The following is a 19,424-nucleotide window of genomic DNA, read 5'->3' on the forward strand; positions in this document are numbered from 1 at the left end:
TTCCTTGGTGCTGTTATCACACTTGCTCACACCCATGTATACTACACATGCACCAGTGGTGTAGCTAGGGGAAAGGGGGCCTGTGTTCATCCCTCTATGCACATACCTTTAGGCCAAGCTGGAGGAATTTGATCAAAATCAAACTTGCAAGCATGAGCAACAAATGGATCACAGTCTAGACAGAGGCAAGAAACATTAGGGTACCCTAGAGGAGCAAACAGATCAGAGTCAAGACTTTTGAAAACAAAGAAATAAAGTTGATTTTGTATAAAGCAGAGACACTGTCAGGAAACTGAACCATGGACATAAGTCACCAGGAGGCCCATGCCCAAAGCCAGGACTGGGAAAGTGAGAAATTCATCAGGAATTACAGCAGACAGTCACAATTCAGGAGGATCAAGACAGAAGCCAGGAGACAGGGACACCCAAGGGTCAACTCAAGTAGCAGTCAGAAGCCAGAGGGTCAGAGAGAAGCCAGGAACACACCAAGGGTCACACCAAGTAGTCATGAGGAGCAGTGTTCCTTCTAAGGCGTGCACATGTAAACACACATACACACAAATGTTTTGATGTCCACTCAGTTAATTTTAGATCCTGTTAATGAAACTGCTCCAGGGTGATGGGCGAACACCCCGAAATCTACCTTTTGGGCTCATGTGGGGAAATTAGCTCATAAAAGGAACAGTTTCACTTAAGTTAGAATTTGGGTAAAGTTGTGGACTCAGGAAATAAGTGGACTGAGACAAGATTTAAGTTTCAAAAATAGAAAAGAAGATATTTATTGTACAGAGAGGTACAGAGGAGAGAAATGTGTGGTTAAAGCAATATTACTATCAATAATACATTTAACTGCAGTGAGGCATTTTAGCTTAGAGTCCTAATTGTGTAAGTTCCCAGGCAGGCAAGAGAAAGAGGCTTTAGAGAAGGAAGCGGATGAATTTAAGAAAGGAGGGTAGAGATAGATTTTGGGCCCAGGGAGGGGCAAAGCTCATATCACCTGGTCTTGATGAAGGGCTCTGGGAACCACTGATGAACCTAATTCCTCAGGAACAGATTGGGACAAAGCGGGTGCAAGAAGGTTGGAGGGGTTAGTTGGTAGAGGTGAATCTAGGAGGGTGCTTCCTCCTTGGCCCCAGCTTCCTATGTTAGAGAGGAAGACTGGGCGGATCAGGCTGGGCAGGAGAGCCCATCTGGAGAGTGGTACGAAGTACTGAACATAGCCTTGCGTGATGGCCTGTGGACAGTAAATCACCCAAAAAGCTGTTGGTAACCCCAAGGTAGCTGGTGTGTAGAGAGCACGAAAATCCCAAAGACCACACTAGATCATGTAATTGGGGGTTCTTATACTCAAATACATGTGGGAATTGCCGAGGTATGCCAAGGCTTTTGTCATGAAAACAGAGTGCATAGATGTGAGAAGAGGAATCTGCATAGATGGAAAAGTCTAGTAATCCAATCAGTACTTTAATGGGTGAATCTCTTAGGTTTGTATTGCTTGCTCTACCTCCTGTGTGTTTGTGTGGGGGGAAGATTTACCTCCGCAATCCTTATCTGTGTTCTTCCTGTTGAGTTAATTGGCACATTAGCTGGCTGCTATCCTTTTTGAGAAAGGCAGGGAAGACAAGGCAGTTCTCTCAGAGTGGCCTTGACAGAGAGTTAACCTGCTTGTAGTTAACTTCTGGGGTCTACTCAGGATATCCCAGTATTAGGGAGGGCGTGCATCTGCTCCCCATTTCAATTGGCTCGTTAGATACTGCCTTGATACCACACAGAACAAAACTCATTCCACACACAGATGAAACAAATTAGAGCGAACACTGATGAGGAGCCATCAGGAGCCAGGAACACACTAAAAGTAGCTATCAAGAGCCCAGAGGGTCAGAGAAGAGTCAAGAACGTACCAAAGGTCAAACCAAAGAGTAGCCAGGACCAAGACAAAGCACCAGCTAGGGGTGTGCATGGAACTGTTTTTTGAGGCTTGGTCCAAATTCAAACCAGAATACTGGTCTGCAAATTGGTTCAGTCGAACCAACCAGCAGTTCGGTCTGTTCGATCGAACTTAGTCGAACTGGTTCAACCCAGTTTGACAGGCTATGCTTCGAAAGGGGAATCTGGTGAGGATTCCCCTTTACAAGCATAGCGGAATCCTGCTTTTAAAAGGTTTCTAAGGCCAGTGGTCACCTTAAGTGGTGCACTGGGGAAATGCTTGACTAACAAGCAGAATGTTGCCGGTTTGAATCCCTGCTGGTACTATATCGGGCAGCAGTGATATAGGAAGATGCTGAAAGGCCATTATCTCATACTGCGTGGGAGGAGACAATGGTAAACCCCTCCTGTATTCTACCAAAGAAAGACATAGGGCCCTGTGGGCGCCAGGAGTCGAAACTGACTCAGTGGCACACTTTACCTTTACCTACGGCCAGTGGTGGGGGGCAGTGAGAGGGCACCTTACCTGCGGCTCCAGTGGCTTCTCTAAAACCTGGCACTCCCCCTCCTCCCAGCAGTGCGGTCCAAGCAGTGGTGCAGTTCCAGCTTCTGCAATGCACAGAAGTCGTTGGCGTGACCTCTGTGTTGGGAATTCTCTCTGGTAGGAGAAACCCTTTTTCATTACAGCAGAGTGCACAGAGGCACAACACAGTGGAAATTTAGTTAGGCATGTGTGTATGCTGAGAGTAAAGTAACTTGGAGCCAGTTCATAGTTTCAAATCAATATATATGGCATTTATTAAATAACTCCATTCTAGATAGGAAAGTGAGGAATTAGGATCTCTAATCTAGCTAGCTAGCTGGATGCAGATGGATTCTGCATCTCTGCACACATGGTGCAGGGAGAGGAGCTTGCATGTTGCAAGGTAGAAGGAAGAGAAGAGAGGAAGAAAGTGGCTGGAAGGAAGGAAGTCCCCTGAGAGTAGCAATCTACATTCTAAAGGGATAGTGTCAGAGCAGTAGAGAAGGGATGACCAGTGTCTTGATCCTCTAGCCCTCTGACTCACTAGTCTGTCCTCCATTGTCTTTGAGACAAAAGACAGCACATAATCCTTCACTTCCAACACTCTGCACATATGCAGAGGCTGGAACCATGCTGCTGCTGCACAGGCCATGCTGCTGGGAGGAGCACTAGGGTTTCAAGAAGTTGGTGCCGGTAAGGTGGCCTCTCACGCCCCCCCCCCCCCAGCTGCCTTTAGAAGCCTTTTAAAAGGCATGATTCCCCTTTGCTTGTAAAGAGGAATCCTTGCTGGATCACCCTTTACAAGTATAGCCCGTCGAACCAGTCTATAAAAGAATGGGCCCAGCTTGGTTCAAATGCAGACCGCTGACTTTTTTTGAGGCTAGTTCGGTTTGAGTTTGAACTGGGCTGGTTCAAATTGAACTCGATTCTGCGCAGCCCTAACACCAGCACAAGCAGACCTTGATACCAAGGCAAGATCTGCCTCAGCCAGGGAGTCTCTTGCTAGAGGAAGAAGGCCAATTAGTGATTCCCCAGGGCATGGCTTGCTCAGGGCTTCAGAAATCTTGAAGTCTGCTTGCAAAACAGCAGGCTGCCACAATGGGTAGCAAGATGCAGGGCCATGACAGTTACAATGTAAACAAGTCCTATTTGTCAGCTTTAGTGCAATCTTGTTTCAGCAGGAAGTGAAGGCGATTCCCAGGGAGCAATAAGGGGAGGGAGGGAATATTAAGGCTTTAATAATGAGGCAGTTAGTGGGCACTGGAATGCAGAGGAGAGAGGGGGAGATACCTCTCTTTTGACACCTGTCCTTAACCAGCCATTTCGTGAATGAAGCCAAAGAGGTTAATCTCTCACTGGAGGAGATTCATGGGTTGCAGCCACAGAGGTTTTGCCAGAGCAGCAGGCAAGGAAATATAGGGTGATGGCTTGGTACCAGGTTCCAAGGGCTATGGCACTTAATGTGCCACAGCTAGCAATGGGGTTCACTGGGTTTTCCAAGACAGTCAACTGTAAGGGTAAGTCCACAGCAAGCCTACATGGGAATGAATGGCCCAGCCTCAGTGGTTCCATTTCAAATTTCAGCGATTTGGCTATGAAATATAGGGGGGATTCCCAGGCACTCAGGTATAGGGATTATCCTGTAGCAAGTCCACACAGAGAATGACCCAAGGACTCTTATGTCCAAGAATGGCAGATGTTCCAAAGCAGAGAAGATGATGTAGAAAGAAGACAGGAAGCCTGAAAAATACTTCAAGGTATCAAAGAAGTAATGTCAAACATCTTCATCTGTCTTATTAAATTAAGCATTGGGAGATACTATAACTCAGAGATTTGTTGCCCTACGTCATAAAACTAGAATTTGGGTTCACCAAAGAAATTGATTTCTAGTAGGTAAAGATCAGGCAGAAGTATTTCTTCACAAAATACTAGCTTATAATAAAAATAAAAAGCAGCAAGGCTACCATTTTCTTCTTACAAAGCTCCAGCATTTTAGGAGCATTTAATTAAAAACACATTATGTTGGTTATGGGTTCCCTTTTCTTCCTCCCTATGCAAATTCAACTGTGCAAAGTAAAATCTGAAACATTAATCCAGTCCTGTTTTTAAAAATAGTGAAAAGCACTAGGGTTATCCCTCTGCAGCAAGACAGCTGCTACAGGAGTTGCATTAGATCTAGTGTGCACATAGTACAGACTACAGAGAATAAAACATTTTGTTTTGTATCAACTAAAGAGGTCCAGAGAGTCTAACCAGATCAATATCTTTTTGGATCAAATTTTAAAGGGTTATAGGACAATAGCAGCTATTTGTTCTTATTTTATAGAGAATAGAACCAGCTGTTTTTCTAGCAACATCTGGATTTTCAATCACAAGGGCTGGAAGTAGTATGAAGGGGCAAATACATGATTGACATCTCCCATGAGATGCATTACTACAATATACAGCTAATACTTTTCTCACACTGTTTCCAAATACTCAGCATCTCAAAGATTCCCTTCACATGAGAATATGAGATGGCAGGTGTTTTCCTCTTTTATTGTCCCACTTCTCAGAACATTATGACACTATTGCCAATTTATTTAGGTTCAAGAATACATTCAGGAATTAGTTCAACTAACACATTTCTAGTTAGAAAAATGCTGCCAAATTACCTTGGATAGTTTTAATAAGAACACAACAGTGGCCCCAAGTAGAACATTGTGTTTAAAGATTAAATACATACTGCCAAAATTGTGGTTCTGCTATGAAAGTAAGATAAACTACCAAATTTGCTAGACTGACAAGAGTGCTAGAATGTGAGGTTTAGCTGTACGAAATCTAACTCAGGGATATCGTTTATTGTATAACTCTAGATAGACAAGCCACTATCTCTCAGCCCAGCCTATCCCAGAAGCTTGTTGAGGCTAAAGCACCACTCTGAGCTACTTGGAGAAAGAAGGGGAAACATATCTAATGATAAAATAAGGAAATAGATGCATTGTTTATTTCTTGTTATGCATAACATTTGCATATATATAAAGCCAATGTTATATAGAGGGTTAGACTGAGATGACAAGATTTGAGTTCAAATCTCTGTTCAGCTATGAAGTTCACTGAATGGCCATAGTCAAGCCACTCTCTCTCATTGTAACCTGTTGGTGGTGGCTTATTTTAGTGCTGTTTTTGTGTGCATGCAATTTATTCTAGTATTTGTTTTTAATATATATTGGTTTGCTGTGTGTATATTAGTGGCTACGAGAGTCTTCTGGCTGGTAAAAATGTGCAATAACAAAAAACAAATAATTTATCTCACAGGGTTGTTGTGTGGAATAAAGGGGGGTAATCTTAGGTATGCTGATCATCTTTGGAGGAGGGGCATGATACTAATGTGTTACATAAATAAAATGTAGGCTCCTCCCCCTATCTGCATATGGAATCCTGACCACCCAATCAGGTGCTTTTGCTTGTGAACTCTGGTGAGAGCTGTCACACACGGGATTACCCACGGGTACTCCTTAGAGATTTTGGGGGTGGGGTGGGGCGTAATTTGATTTTTTATTTAAACATAAAGGAAAGGAAATACATAGTCACGTCTCGAGCTTCCAGATACAGTAATTATATACAACTTGATACAATAATCATCCATGGTTCCCCCTTGACCCTTCTTCCAGCTCTGCCCTAAAACAAAAGTTACAAACCAGTATAAGTAATAAGTAAGCCAACCTTTCATGTTTAAAAAAGCCAAGCCTAGGGTGCAGATGCAAACCTTGTGCTATATTAAAGTTTATAAAAGGCTCCCAAGTTGTTACAAATGTTTCTAATGAGATATTCTGCAGGTAAGCTGTCACCTTAGCCACTGAAGCATATTCCCATAATTTTAATAGCCAATCATCTAAGGTTGGAATTATCTGTAACCACCAAGTAGCAGCATAAAGAATCCTAGCAGCAGTAATCATGTACAAGGATAGCTCAGTATATTTAATATACCTATTAAATTTAGTCATGTTTAACAGAAAGAGTTCGGGTGAATAAGAAAAATTTATATTCAAAATTTGTTGCATCTTATAGTGGATTCCCCCCACCCCCCAGAATTGTTGTGCTTTTATGCATTTTATTACATGTGGTAAAATGTCCCTGGATGCTGCTTACATTTCCAACAATTTCCTGTATATGTACTGTCCATCTTACTGATTGTCATGGGAGTTATACACCAACGGAAATACATCTTTTACCAGTTTTCTCTTAAAAGATTATTTGCCGTAAATTTGATATTCACTTTCCACTGGTATTCCCAATTTTGCATATCAATTGTTTTATTTAAGTTTTGCATCCATTTAATCATACAACCTTTAACTTGTTCTGTTAGAGAATTATATAGATAATCCAAAATCACACATTAAATATCCAGTAAAGTAACTTGCTCTTATACAAACACATGTGAATTCTATTAATAGGTATATGTATGGTGATCAGGCAGAAACTCCAGTCAGTATCGGCACACACGACAACAGAGGTGCCCTGGTACCTGGTTTTGATAGGGATAGATCTCATGCTTCCAAATGTGCCCAACCTAAAGTGCTGATATCTGTCATACAGATATGCCTATAGTGAGAAAAAACAGGCACACATAGAAAGCTTTGACCCATATCCAAGTTTCAGATATATCACAAAGAATGTATTGGCACATTCACATCTGAGGTTTAAATCAACTTTAAGCCTCTCTTGTACTGTTTCTGTTAATGTCTGATAAAGAGGAAGGTGAGGAGGTTATTATAATGTGCTATGTGCATGAACATTGTGACCAGTTTATATTGGACTGGGCAAGGCTGTTTTATGTATTTTGTGTGAAAACACCCCATGAGTGAATTTCAGAATATGAACTACATTACTTTTTACATAGGTAGGTAACATATGTGCTCCCCACAGTGGAAAAAAACAGAAGATATGAAAACAAACACCTGAATCAGACATAATACTGTACTAGTCTCTGTACACTCATGTATTTGTGTGAATGACTGTACCTGTGTTTATTTAAAAAACTGAACCTTGATACAGGCCCTTAAAATGCATGGTACAGATAGGAAGTGTACTTCTGTATCTGTATTCAGTATAACATGTGAATGACTGTACCTGTGTACAGATCTGTGCCTGTGTACACTGTACTGCACGCTCATAGTATGAGTGTTGAATGTAACCTGTGAATGGGCCTAAAATGAATGTCCCTAAACATTTGGGAAATAAGTGGTGGGAACACTCCAGGGAGCTGGAATTTGATACAGGCCTGTAACTCTTGTCCACTGCGTTCAGATATATGCCTCTGCTTGACTATGTATGAGATGTAGTATAAGTCAAGTGTGTAGCTATAACTGAACGGATGGGTTCAAAGAACCCAGGCCTCCCAGCTTTTGAAGGCCCCCCAGGTCCACTCCTCCCTATTTTCTGAATTAACTCCCACTTCAAGGGGCCACCGGGAATTGAAGTGAACAGGGCCATAGTATCTTCCCCAGCTAAGGTCGTTAGGCATACTCACAAGCAGTCACTTTGTTGGCCTGAACTTGGGTCTGAAGGAACAGAAGACAAAGTAGGTTTAGAAGCCTTCTTTACTCAGACAAGACTGCAACAAACTCTGGCTCTGGACAGCTTGCATGCATTCAGGAAACAGAAAGCTAAGTCACACCCAACCAATCACAACCTAATCTTAAAGAGACAGGACATCGACAACACTACACAGAAAATCCTAGTATGTCACCTTAATATGTCACCTAGTAGCAGGTTTCTCCTGGTACGAAACCTGCCACCATGTAGCTCTGGTTAGCGATTGCACACGTGATTTAGGATAGGTGAATGACGACTCATGATAAACCACCTGTGCTCTCATTAACAAAAAGCCACCGTTGATTGCAGCTTCCTGCTAACTGAAGGCAAACTGGAATGGGCTCTGGAGCAGGGTAGGTCCTTGAGTTTCCCTTGCTTTGGGCAAGAAAGTCCAGTCATTCCTAAGCACCCACAAACGTTCAGGATGCTTTGTGCATGAAAAACTCCTAAAAGAGGCACGTGACGGTGCTATTTTCAACAGATGGGCACAGCGGAGGAAGACCCGCGAGACAGTGCTGAGCGCGGTGAAAAGACCTTTGAAGCCGTAACGGTCATTTACGACTGATTAGAACGCCTCTTCCCCCCTCTACTTTCCCATTGGCTGCTTGCCTTTCGGCGCGCGATTGTCCATTGGGCAAGGAGTTCTTGTTGAGCGGGTAAAGTTCCGTAACGACCTCGTGCGCGCTTAGAAGAGGTGGCGCGGCCAGGAAGGCGGCCGCCGACAAAGGCATGGCGTCGAAGGTCCCTGAAAAGCAGCAACAGGAAGAAGATAATGAGGAAGCCGGCACCTCCTCCGGAGCCTATTCCATCTTGAACACTGCTGGAGGCTCGCCTCGCAACGCGAAGAGTCACCGTCTTTTTTGTTTGAGCCCGGGAGTGGATGGCGAGGAGGACGAGGCCGGGCCACTGCCGGTGCAGTATCCGTCCTACCTAGGAGCCCTGACGGGCAGGGAGAAGGTGGCGCTGTACTGTGACGATCTCCTCAAGGACTGCAAGGTGAGCCTCCGAACAGGGAGAGAACGTGAGACCACGCTCTCTCCTCGGCAGCGCTCCGTCGCCGGAGTGAGCGGGCTCTTGTGCGCGTGTGCGCGCTGATTAATCGTTACTAAGTCGTGTGTGTGAAGAGGGAAGCTGGCATCATCTCCCGCCCTCTTCCGCGCCAAGCGCAACACCAATTCACATACCGTTGTGATTCGTGTGATTTCACCCGCACTGCTGCCTCCCCCTCGCTCTGTCCTTGCTGCCTTTTGAACAATCCTACCTTGATCAGAAGATTCCCATCTCGGCCCACTGCAGCTCTGGAGAGGGTGGAGATACAACTGCTATTCGACCTTATTTTGAGTGGATAGGTCGGAACGAGAAGCAGAGCAAACAGGACAGGAGAGTGTAGGTTTGTGTGTCAACACCGCCCAGAACCTTTGGATGGGGCAGTATAGAAATGTAATAAACAAATAAAACAAATACAGTGTAAATGGGGGGGGGGGGTTGGGATCCTGTTTTTGCAAATGCTGTTTTAGAGCCTCGTTCAATCTCATTTAACGCCATCCTTTACTATCTATAGTGACTCTTCTAAAAAGGGAAAAAAAGTGGGCTACATCCTATGCATACACACACACTCTCACTCTCTTGGGAGTTGCAAAGGAGTTACTACTATGAAATGAAGGATCCATTCCTTTTATTTGTAGCTTGCAATTATTTCAGCGGAGACCAGTGAAATCTATTGGCATTAACAGCTCCCAGTTTTTCTAGTATCACTTCAGGTAGCTCCTCCTGTTTTCAGTGGGCATTTTTGTTAATTATTGTATGTCCCACTAAGAAGCAGGATTTCCTTGCAGGGAAGGTGGTCTCTAAGGTTCGAGTCCTGGCATCTGTCTTTTTAGAAATTAAAACACAGTCTCTTCTTCCATCTTGCTTGACAGCATTCTGATATCACAATGAAAATTCTTGTTTGAGGGCTGGAGGGGTGGGGCAGAATCCTTTACAGCCTATAATAGCACTCCTGACCCACCATTAAAGCTTATGCTGTTACATCCTCCCTGCTTACTTTCACCACTAGATTCCCACTTTTTAACTTAAATTATGGACAGTCACTCCATCACTGAGGCAAAATGACACCAGAAGGGCTTTGTTACATTTGCTATATAATCATTAGTTTTACTTATGCTATTTATGGTGAAGCTGTTCACTAATGATATATTGTCATTATACTCCCTTATCATATACATCAGTTCCAGTTTTTAGAGTGCGTGCAGCGGGGAAATGCTTGACTAACAAACAGAAGGTTGCCGGTTTGAATCCCCACTGGTACTTTATCAGGCAGCAGCTATATAGGAAGGTGCTGAAAGACATCATCTCATCTTGCGCGGGAGGAGGCAATGGTAAATCCCTCCTGTATTCTATCAAAGAAACCCACAAGGCTCTGTGGGCGCCAGGAGTTGAAATGGTCTTGACAGCACACTTTACTTTACTTTATACCAACCAACCAATGTTGCCTCTAAGACATGTGCATGTTTATTTGCACACAGATTTTTAAATGTCTGCTCAGTTAATTTTAGATCCCGGTCAAATTGAATAAGGAAGGCCCCATTCCAAATTCACATGTGCACATAATGCCTTGATACTGCCACCTAGAACAAAACTCATTCCGCGCACAGATGATAAAAATTAGAGGGAACTTTGCAACCAACACAATATTTCTACAAAGCTCAGTGGTAGTGTTCCCTCTAATTTTTATCACTGGTGAGTGGGAAGAGTTGTTCTGGGCAGCAGCATCAAGTCATTGTGTGCACATTTTTTAATCTCCCCCAGGCCACCACCTCTCTTTTTTGCAGCTTATTAATCAACACTCTTATCAGAGATTATGGAAAAAAAAAATCTGATACTTGTGTTAAAAACTCTTGCTTGGCAGAACACATTTCATTAGAGTTGGTTCTTTTAAAATGTTCTGAGAAGTAATGATGTTTGTTATAATGCTGTTAACAATTTGGCTTAAATTAAAATAATTAAATGTCAAAGTCAGAGACTTTCCTACATCCTTAACCTAGCCTTTATGTCTTTAAAAATAATAGTGGGAGAAGTAAAATAAAGCTTCCCTCAAGACTTCGGACTCAAAAAGACAAATTAAGATAAATATATTTCCTTGTAATTGTTGTTTCCCAATTTGTCAGAAGAGATTCTTTAATATTGATAGTTGTTGACATGGTTGTCCCAGAGAATAGGGTAAAATTTAAATTGATGCATTACACAGTGCCCATATGGAGCTTACTGAAAACCACTTCCCTTTGGAACTCATCCCAAGCACCCTTGCCTCAGCCCTTGCCCCAACCTATAACATACCAGTGCAAAATAGTCTGTCTCCCATTGAGGCTCAAGATGAGTCCTGTTTGCTGCCGCCGCCATGTGCACTCTTGCCAGGGCAAGATTGATCTTGTCCTGGCAAGTGCAGCCTACGCCTCCCACTTTTCCCTGCCCACTGCTCATCTGTCTGTGAAAGCAACCGTTGGAGTTGATTCCACGCACTGAGCAGCCTGAGCAGCGGGCAGGGAGAAGCGAGGGTGGGAGGGAAGAGAATAGCCAGTCAGCAAGGATCGGAGTCCAGGCAAGGATTGGAGTCTGAGGCAGTGGGGGAAAGTGTCTGGGACGGGGGAGTGCAGCTGCCACAGAGGAAGTGACTAGGAGGGCCAGGGAGTAAATGGCTTTTAAGGATTGCTGTGTGCGGGGCTTGGAAGGTGTGCGTATGCAGCCGCACACCTTAGAGGAAATGGTGCTCAGTGGTAGTTCAGTGGTAAAGCATCTTACTTTGCATGCCAAGGTTCAATCACTGGCATCTCTAGGTAGGGCAGGGATAGACTGAAATCATGGAGAGCTGCTGCCAATCAGTGTAGACAGTACAGTCATCCCTTGCCAACCACAGTTTTACCAACTGTGGTGTTGAGTATATGCAAATGGGAAATTGTGGCAGGTCTTGCCAACCGTGACCCAAGTATTTGCAGTTGGCGAGGTTTTTTAGTGACGGGCGGGGATGTTTCAGTGATTTGGACGGGTTCAGAGGCTTGATTTGCTCATTCCTCTTGGTGACCCTTGCTGTCCCTTGCCAATTTAAAATGCCTCTGAATGATTTGAGGGGGGGGGTTTCAAAAAATTTCCAGAGGTCTGATCTGCTCATTCTTCTTGGTGACGCTTGTCAATATTCTGAGATTTTTGGTGATTTTTAGCATTTTTTCTATTTTTTCCTTTCTTTTTGTGGCCATTGTTCCCTTTTCCCCATAGACTTTAATGACTCGCCAACCACGAATTTGCCAGTGGTTAGGTAGGTTGACAACACTTGTTATTGCTCTTTGATTTCTCCAGAAGCAGGCAAGCAGCATTTTTGTAGAAAGTCTACTCAATGTATCTGTTATTCCTGAGGATGTAAAAGCAAGATCTCAAACTATGCACACTGTGGAAAAGTGCTGAATCCAATACCGTGGCTTTTACCTTGGTAGGGAAATCAGTTGATATCATGTGAACACAGGGTTTGTTAATATGGTACAGGAGATCCTCGTTATCCGTGGTTTCATGTATCTGCAGATGGGGCAATTTCCGCCTATCCACAGTTCCTGAGTAGCTAGAAATGACTTCTGATGTCATTTCTGGCTGCTGGGTTTTTTTGTTTTTTATTTTGTTTTGTTTTTTAAATCACAGAGCCATTTTCTCCTCCCCCCCCTCCTCCTCCAAGCAAAAAAACCAAGAGGGTTTGGGGGGCATTCCTGGAGACCTGGAGAACAAGGTGCTATGCTTTTCTATCTTTACTTCTGCTCCCCTCCTGCTTTTTAGACTTTTTGGGGGGGGAGTAAGGAACCTAATCCCTGGATTCCCATAGGGATAAGTTTTATTTATTTGCAGGTTCCACATTCATACTAATTGGCAGGAATGGAACCTCTGCAAATAAAGAGGGCCTCACATATTACATCACATATTGGACTGTTCAAAGCACCATTGATATGTGAATCATATATGCTGCTATATTTGTTGCAGCTGGCTTGAGTGTAAGTAATCTATTGCCCTGGTAACTTTTTGTTTTGTGAGTGGTCTATGAGTGTACACTGAAAGTAGTCATTATTATATTAATATAATCCTAGAAACAATGTTAAGAATGGGCGGGGGTGCAAATAAGCAAAAACATACTGAATGGGTTGAATGTGTGTTTGTATTAAAGGCAGCTAGAAACATCCGGAGAGCAGCTTCCCATATTCCAGGTTGGACATTTGAATGCAGGAAAGCATTCTAGGGAAATGCAAGCTAAGGAATTTACTCTCTGTACAGAGTTAATTAAATGATTATCTCATTAAAAATAATCACTGCTTCAGCTGTTTCAAATGTGCAGTGAAAGATTAGATCAGCAATCTTTAGAGGGGGGGAAGTCATAATTATAGCATCAATCAATATTTTGTAAGTGAGCTGAACCTGTCAAAATATCAGCAGTCAGTTTTGTAAGAGCACCACAGGTTCTTACTTCATTGTCTTCAACTGTCACCTCAATTAAAGTATCTTTTATGCTGTGCTGACCTTCCAGGGGAAAAAAGGTGAGTGGAAACGTAGTTATGAAGGTTATAACCTCCCATTGAGTACTGCGATTGCTGAGACAGTTGACGTCAGTTCTGTGGACTTCATTTAGTACAGAGAGCAACTTCCTTAGAGCCTTTCAGTAACTTGGTCTTATCTAGCAAAATAATTCCTATATATTGTGATAACGTATGTTATAGTTCGATTTGTGGTGGCTAGCAGTTCTTTGTATATGTTTGGCCGCATGTTCATACAATTTATCTTATTTTGTACATACATGGGATATAATATATTCATGGGTTTGTAGTCATATTTTTATTGATTTAGATGGTTCAATTTTTCTTCTTTGGTGGATTACCTTTCTCCTTGTTTTTGTTTCTGTATTGAGATATAAAATAAAGACAAGTTTCATTTTCAAAAGTCCGCTAATATGGTTGAAGCCTGTTTCTTTGATGCATCAATAGCATTCCATTACATAATATCCAATCTATCGGTTGGATCTAGACTTTGTGCAAGAATAAAGAAGCTTGCAAAAGAGAACTTTGGTTCTCCCTTCTCTCTACAGCAGCCTCCTGTGCCCCTTGAAAAGCAGCTTTTGAGGGCTGGAGGATGTTCAGGAACAGGTTGAAATAGGATGCAGGGGAAGAGCAGTATTGCAGAAAATCAGACAGCAGCACCTTTTGTGAGCTTGCACAGGGGTCTAGCTTCAACCTTGTATTTTTCTCATTTCTACAATCCTTATATAAGCCAAATGTTGCCAAAGAATGAGACCATAGATTATTTCTGTAGCAAATAATACTATCATCTAAACTGGAATGTGAGTGGTTTCAGATGTTAGGAGGTAATAATCCTGGAGGGGGCAACATTTGGTAGCCTGCAGAAAAAAAGAGATGTTTCTTATATTTCACTATTGTAGAATGCTTTTATCTTTCTCCCACTTATTTGTGGTACAGGTGGACCTTGTTATCCTTGGGGGGGGGGGTCTGTTCTTGGCTACAACCGCAGATGATGGAACTTTTGATAATGAGACATTGATGCAATGGCAATCAGGGATTAGGTTCCTAGAGGTGGGAAAAAAGCCTTAAAAAGCTTTAAAAGGCAGAAATTAAAGAAATAATGTAACGTGCCAAGCTGTGCAGGTCTCCAGCTGTACAGCAATGCCCTCCAAAAGCCCCAATTCTGGCATTTTCCCACGAAAAGTGGTGGAGAATTTTCCCCCCAAGAAAGAACAACAAAATGGCTTCTTTCAGCCAAATTCTAGCCATTTTGGAGGTAATTTGCGGCCACCTAGGAACTGCAGATATGCAGATTTTAACCTTTTTAAGCTGCATATGCAGAAGTCAGTTCTCTAGTGCCTGATCACGGATACGTAAAACCACAGTTCAGCAGCATCCATCTATACTATTGATAGGTTCTATGTGGCTAGCTGTAGACATGGTGGAGTCTAAAAGATTAATCTATTAGAAATCAATAATGCAAGATAATATTTTATTAATTTTAAAAATCTTTTCAAATCCATTTCGAACATTGGAAAAGAGGTGCAATTTGGATGATGTACATTTTCCCTTCTATTGTAAAAGGCAGAAGATGCCAATGAGGCCGTAAGTAAATACTTGTTGGCAAAGTTGAAAATGAAGGAAAAATGGCTTGGAGTGTGGAAGACCAATCCAGAACTCTTTTTTGTTAATTCTGAAGAAATTCCTATACCATATGTTGGTGTGCTTGTGAAGGTAACAAAATTCATTTTTAGTTTTGTAATTTAGTATTTAAATAACTCCACTGACAAATACATGCTTGTGTTTTAATTCATAAGCATTTCAGAGTGATGGAAATTAATTTTAAATGCTTTGATTGCTATTAATGATAACTTGAATATTTATTTAATTAAGAAAATTTTATTTTAAAATAAAATTTCAGTAAACCTGTTTTTTGTAACAAGTTTGAAGACATAATATAATGTAAGCTAAGTTCTCATGAGTCCACCCATCTCTCTGCATCTTTATCCCAAACAACATATTTGCAATTCTACACCTAAAAGCTGAAAACTTTATCCTCTTTTATTTTTTCTTTCTTTCAACTACTCAAAATAGCTTACAAGTTGGGGGATATCTATGTTTGCAGCAAAAAAAACCCCAAACCAATAAGGTTATACTGAGTGTGCATGCACTCACCAGTTTTCTGATGTCCGCTCAGTTAATTTTAGATCCCACTCAGGTTGAATTAGGAAAGCCCCACTCTGAATGCATGTGCACACACAAAGCCTTGATACTGCTGCCCAAAACAAACCTCATTCCGCACAGAGATTTAAAAAATTAGAGCGACCACTGTACAGAATAAAATAGTCAATAGATCTTGCACTGGTTATTACCTTTCAGGCACAATCTTTTAAATATTGGATTGAGTGGTAGGTGTTCTTGTGTTCTGGGTGGTGGTTTTTTTTTTTAAACAATTTTTACAGCTACTGTTTCTTTCAATATAGTTTTTTAAACCAGAGATAAGTCTCCATTATGCTGGTGTAATGCTACACCCGCATATTTGCACCTCCAGTATAATTTTGGCCAGCGGAAGCAGAAAATGGGGCAGGAAGGCATGGAAGTCTTGTGCTTGAAATGAGGAGTTGGTCTAGCCAAACCCTATACCCCCTCCAGACACTGAACACTCCCCCAAACATGGCCTAATATTATGCCAGTTCCACGAGTGGTCTAAGTAAAAAAGAATCTGCTGAAATTGGTGGAGAGCAAAAAGCCACTGAAACTTGCCACTGCTGCCTGCTTTTTCCAGTCTGCCATGACAGAGTATAGAATTTAAATTACCTCTGCAACCAATCACAGCACACCTACACCTGTTGCTGACAGAGGTTTATCTCCCCTCCCCCCTACTATTGGGAGACACCCCCTCATATCACTCAGCCACATTAGCCAAGTGTGTCTTTTCTCTTCCTGTTACTGGCTTGGTGTGGTTCTCCAAGGTTGCATTGGAGAAGATTGCAGACAGGTGATGGAGTTGCCATGGACACTGGGGTGTGGCTGACAGATTATTTCCTGCTGTGCTGCCTGAGTGACACTTTTCCTCCTTCCCATCCATAGTGGACTCGTATAAGATCCTAACTACATCCTTGCATAGCCAGGATGCTGGCCTATGTGACCCAAGCACTAAGTGGTCTGGACCCTTTATACATTAGGGAATGTTGCTAATCAGCAACATTTTCCAGTTGTTATAGGTTATATATAAATAATCTGGTGTTTGAAAAAGTTGATGTGTCTTGGTTTTATCCCCTCTAACTACTTTTTATGATACTTGCTGGGTGACTCTGGGTGAGTCACTTCTCTTTCAGCCTAACCTACTTCACAGGGTTGTTGTGAGGAGAGACTTAAGTATGTAGTATACCGCTCTGGGCTCCTTGGAGGAAGAGCGGGATATAAAATGTAAATAATAATTATGAAGAATTGGAAAACAGTGATTTACTGGACAATATTCATATATTGGAATGGTCATCCTTAATCCTGGAAGGAATTATGAAGTCATATGTAGAAATAACTCAAGCACTGGATCAGAATAGATTTCCATGGTTCCAGTTTGTGCAGATTAGGCACATAGGAAAAAAATTGCTTCAGACTCATGGGCAGATACAAGAATGAATGTAGTTTGAACTAATAAAAGATAAAAAAAATAATTTAAAGGCACATTAAGTACATTAATCTTTTAGAAACAAAGTAACGGCTATCAAACAGAATTGAAAACTGATTAAGTTGTGATACTAGATGTAATGTGGAGTTAACTGCAAAATATTCCTATGTTCACATTGAGTGTACATCTAAAAAAAACACAACCCACCACTTTGATAAAATGATAGGTATTGTGTTGGAGACTTATAGAAAAAACTGCAGGAACATAAACTACCATTAGACCTATTAATTGTTCAGAAATATTAGAACAAATGTGTGAGTGGAGGATTGGGAATAAGTTTCTTAGTTATTGATGACAGCTAGGTTGTTAATTGGCAGGAAATGGAAATATCCTGATCCTTCTATTTGAGGTGAATGGTTGAACAGTGACCGATTATATCAGGACAAGAGGAGGAAGACAACCAAATGATAATTTTGTGAATAAATGTTCTCTCTTCATAAACTATTGGAATGACAAAATACAAGACAATGTGAATCCATTTGCTTTATTAGGAACAATCTAAAAAAATAGTTGAACAGTAATTACTACATGAGGATGTCTTTATTCTTTCAACTGGTGTTTTAACAAAACATTTAAATTTATTACAAACTGGTACATGATTTAATAACTGTGTTTATCATTCTGCGTAGTTTTATTGTTTCTGTATAAAAATAAAAATTAACATCTAAATATAATGAAAGTAAACTGGATTTGGGAACATATTGACAAATGTGAATCTTAATATCTTTTTAGTGAGTAATTATTTATTTCTTATATTTTAGGTTACTTGCAAACTGCCCAAGAATCCCTCTGCTAATTTTAAAGTTTCTGTATCTGTAGCTGAACCCTTTTCTTCTAATATTGCAAATATTCCTAGACAATTGGTTGATGAAGTTCTTCAGGAAATGGATCTTTGTGTGCCCCTTTTGGAAGTCTATCCTGTTGAGGGGCAGGATAGTATAGTGTTCGATATAGCCAAGGCTTTGGAAGTTGTGAGGTATGTTCTTAAATTTGAGGATATGAAATAGAAAGAACTGAAAGATGATTTACTAATATAATATTACATTTGGTTAAAATTTGCCAGTGATAAAATATTTCAGTGAAATTTATACACTTGTATTTTTTACTGACGCTACATAGTCCTACAGTCTTAAAACCTAACTTGTCTGCTGATGATCTGTTAACATATCCAGGCCATTCTTCCCTACTGTATATTTGATTTGGATCATAATCTGTTGTCTTTCATAAGCCTACACAGGATCTCATGGATGGATTCCTCAAGCTCCTCGTGGTGCTGAGATCCGCCTCACGCAGACAGCGCATTTGTTAATTTGGCAGTTAGGTGCCATCTTATTCAGTTCCTTTGTGACTGCCAAAGCAGTAGTACCTCGGTGGCTGTGGCTCCTCAGTTTGGTTTGGTTCTGTGAGAGTGAGTTTAATTTTCACTGTTTCTGCCTTTGACTCTGACTGATTATTTGACTATTCTTTGGACATGGATGTCGGCTTAGGTTTTTTTATTTTTATTTTTATTTTATTTCTTGATCTGTTACTTGGTTATTCTTTGGATTCGTACATTGGCTTTGTTACCTTTGGTCACTCATGGACATTAAAAAGACTTTTAAAATGTGTGGGAATTGCAGTGGCAAACTCCCATCCACAGACCGCCACGAACTTTGCCTTTTGTGCTTGGGGGGAACCACAATACATCAGCCTGTGAGATTTGCACTTCTTTTTCACATCTCATGCTGAAAAACAAAGTACTCAGGCTTCGAGCAATGTTGTACAAAGAGGTGTTAAGATCTTCACTATTTATGTTGACATCAAGATTGATGTTGCGAGCTGCCACAATGGCACAGTCCAAACCCTTGACATCTGGAACTTCAGTTGCAGCATCTGAACATGTCTTCAAACAGCCGTTCCACCGTCAAAAGAATCCTCTGAGGATTGTGATGCCCCCGCCTCGAAGAAACATTGACATCAGAGCTCGGCTCCTCCAATGGAATCAACTGTTGCTACTCCATCTCCTGACAGATCTTCAGTGTACATTTGCATCCCCATTAGCATTGGGGACGACGCTGGAATGGAACTGCTCCCCTGACATGTCTTTTGGCACCGTGCTGACTCCTGAGCCTCTGCGACATCCTTTCGTGTCATTGTCAACGCCCATAAGTCCTTTGACATCGGCCTC

At 41.6% G+C, this 19,424-nt stretch overlaps 1 protein-coding gene and 1 long non-coding RNA gene across 6 annotated transcripts in view; one reads left to right on the top strand and one right to left on the bottom strand.

Moving 5' to 3' along the window:
- Nucleotides 1–5,964: 5,964 nt before the first annotated feature.
- On the bottom strand, nt 5,965–8,615 carry LOC128322488 (uncharacterized). Of its 3 annotated transcripts, XR_008305736.1 has the most exons (3): nt 8,181–8,615; nt 7,962–7,992; nt 5,965–6,109 (listed from the first exon to the last, which is right to left on the bottom strand). It is a non-coding gene; the product is annotated as an uncharacterized LOC128322488 (long non-coding RNA). The 3 variants fall into 3 exon arrangements; XR_008305735.1 differs by lacking the exon at nt 7,962–7,992; XR_008305737.1 differs by having other exon boundaries at nt 7,962–8,615.
- Nucleotides 8,616–8,661: 46 nt separating this feature from the next.
- The window catches only part of SHCBP1L (SHC binding and spindle associated 1 like), a 33,305-nt gene continuing 22,542 nt past the window's right edge, over nt 8,662–19,424 (top strand). The window contains exons 1-3 of one of the 3 annotated variants that reach the window (XM_053243836.1): nt 8,663–9,022; nt 15,151–15,300; nt 18,019–18,233. In XM_053243836.1, coding sequence (XP_053099811.1) covers nt 8,756–9,022; nt 15,151–15,300; nt 18,019–18,233 — 632 coding nt within the window. In that variant the 5' untranslated portion in view covers nt 8,663–8,755. Of the gene's footprint in view, nt 9,023–15,150; nt 15,301–18,018; nt 18,234–19,424 lie in introns of all 3 variants that reach the window. The other 2 variants (XM_053243833.1, XM_053243835.1) reach the window with 2 other exon arrangements.

This window comes from Hemicordylus capensis, chromosome 4, assembly GCF_027244095.1.
Source record: "Hemicordylus capensis ecotype Gifberg chromosome 4, rHemCap1.1.pri, whole genome shotgun sequence".
In the NCBI taxonomy this organism is placed as follows: Eukaryota; Metazoa; Chordata; class Lepidosauria; order Squamata; family Cordylidae; genus Hemicordylus; species Hemicordylus capensis.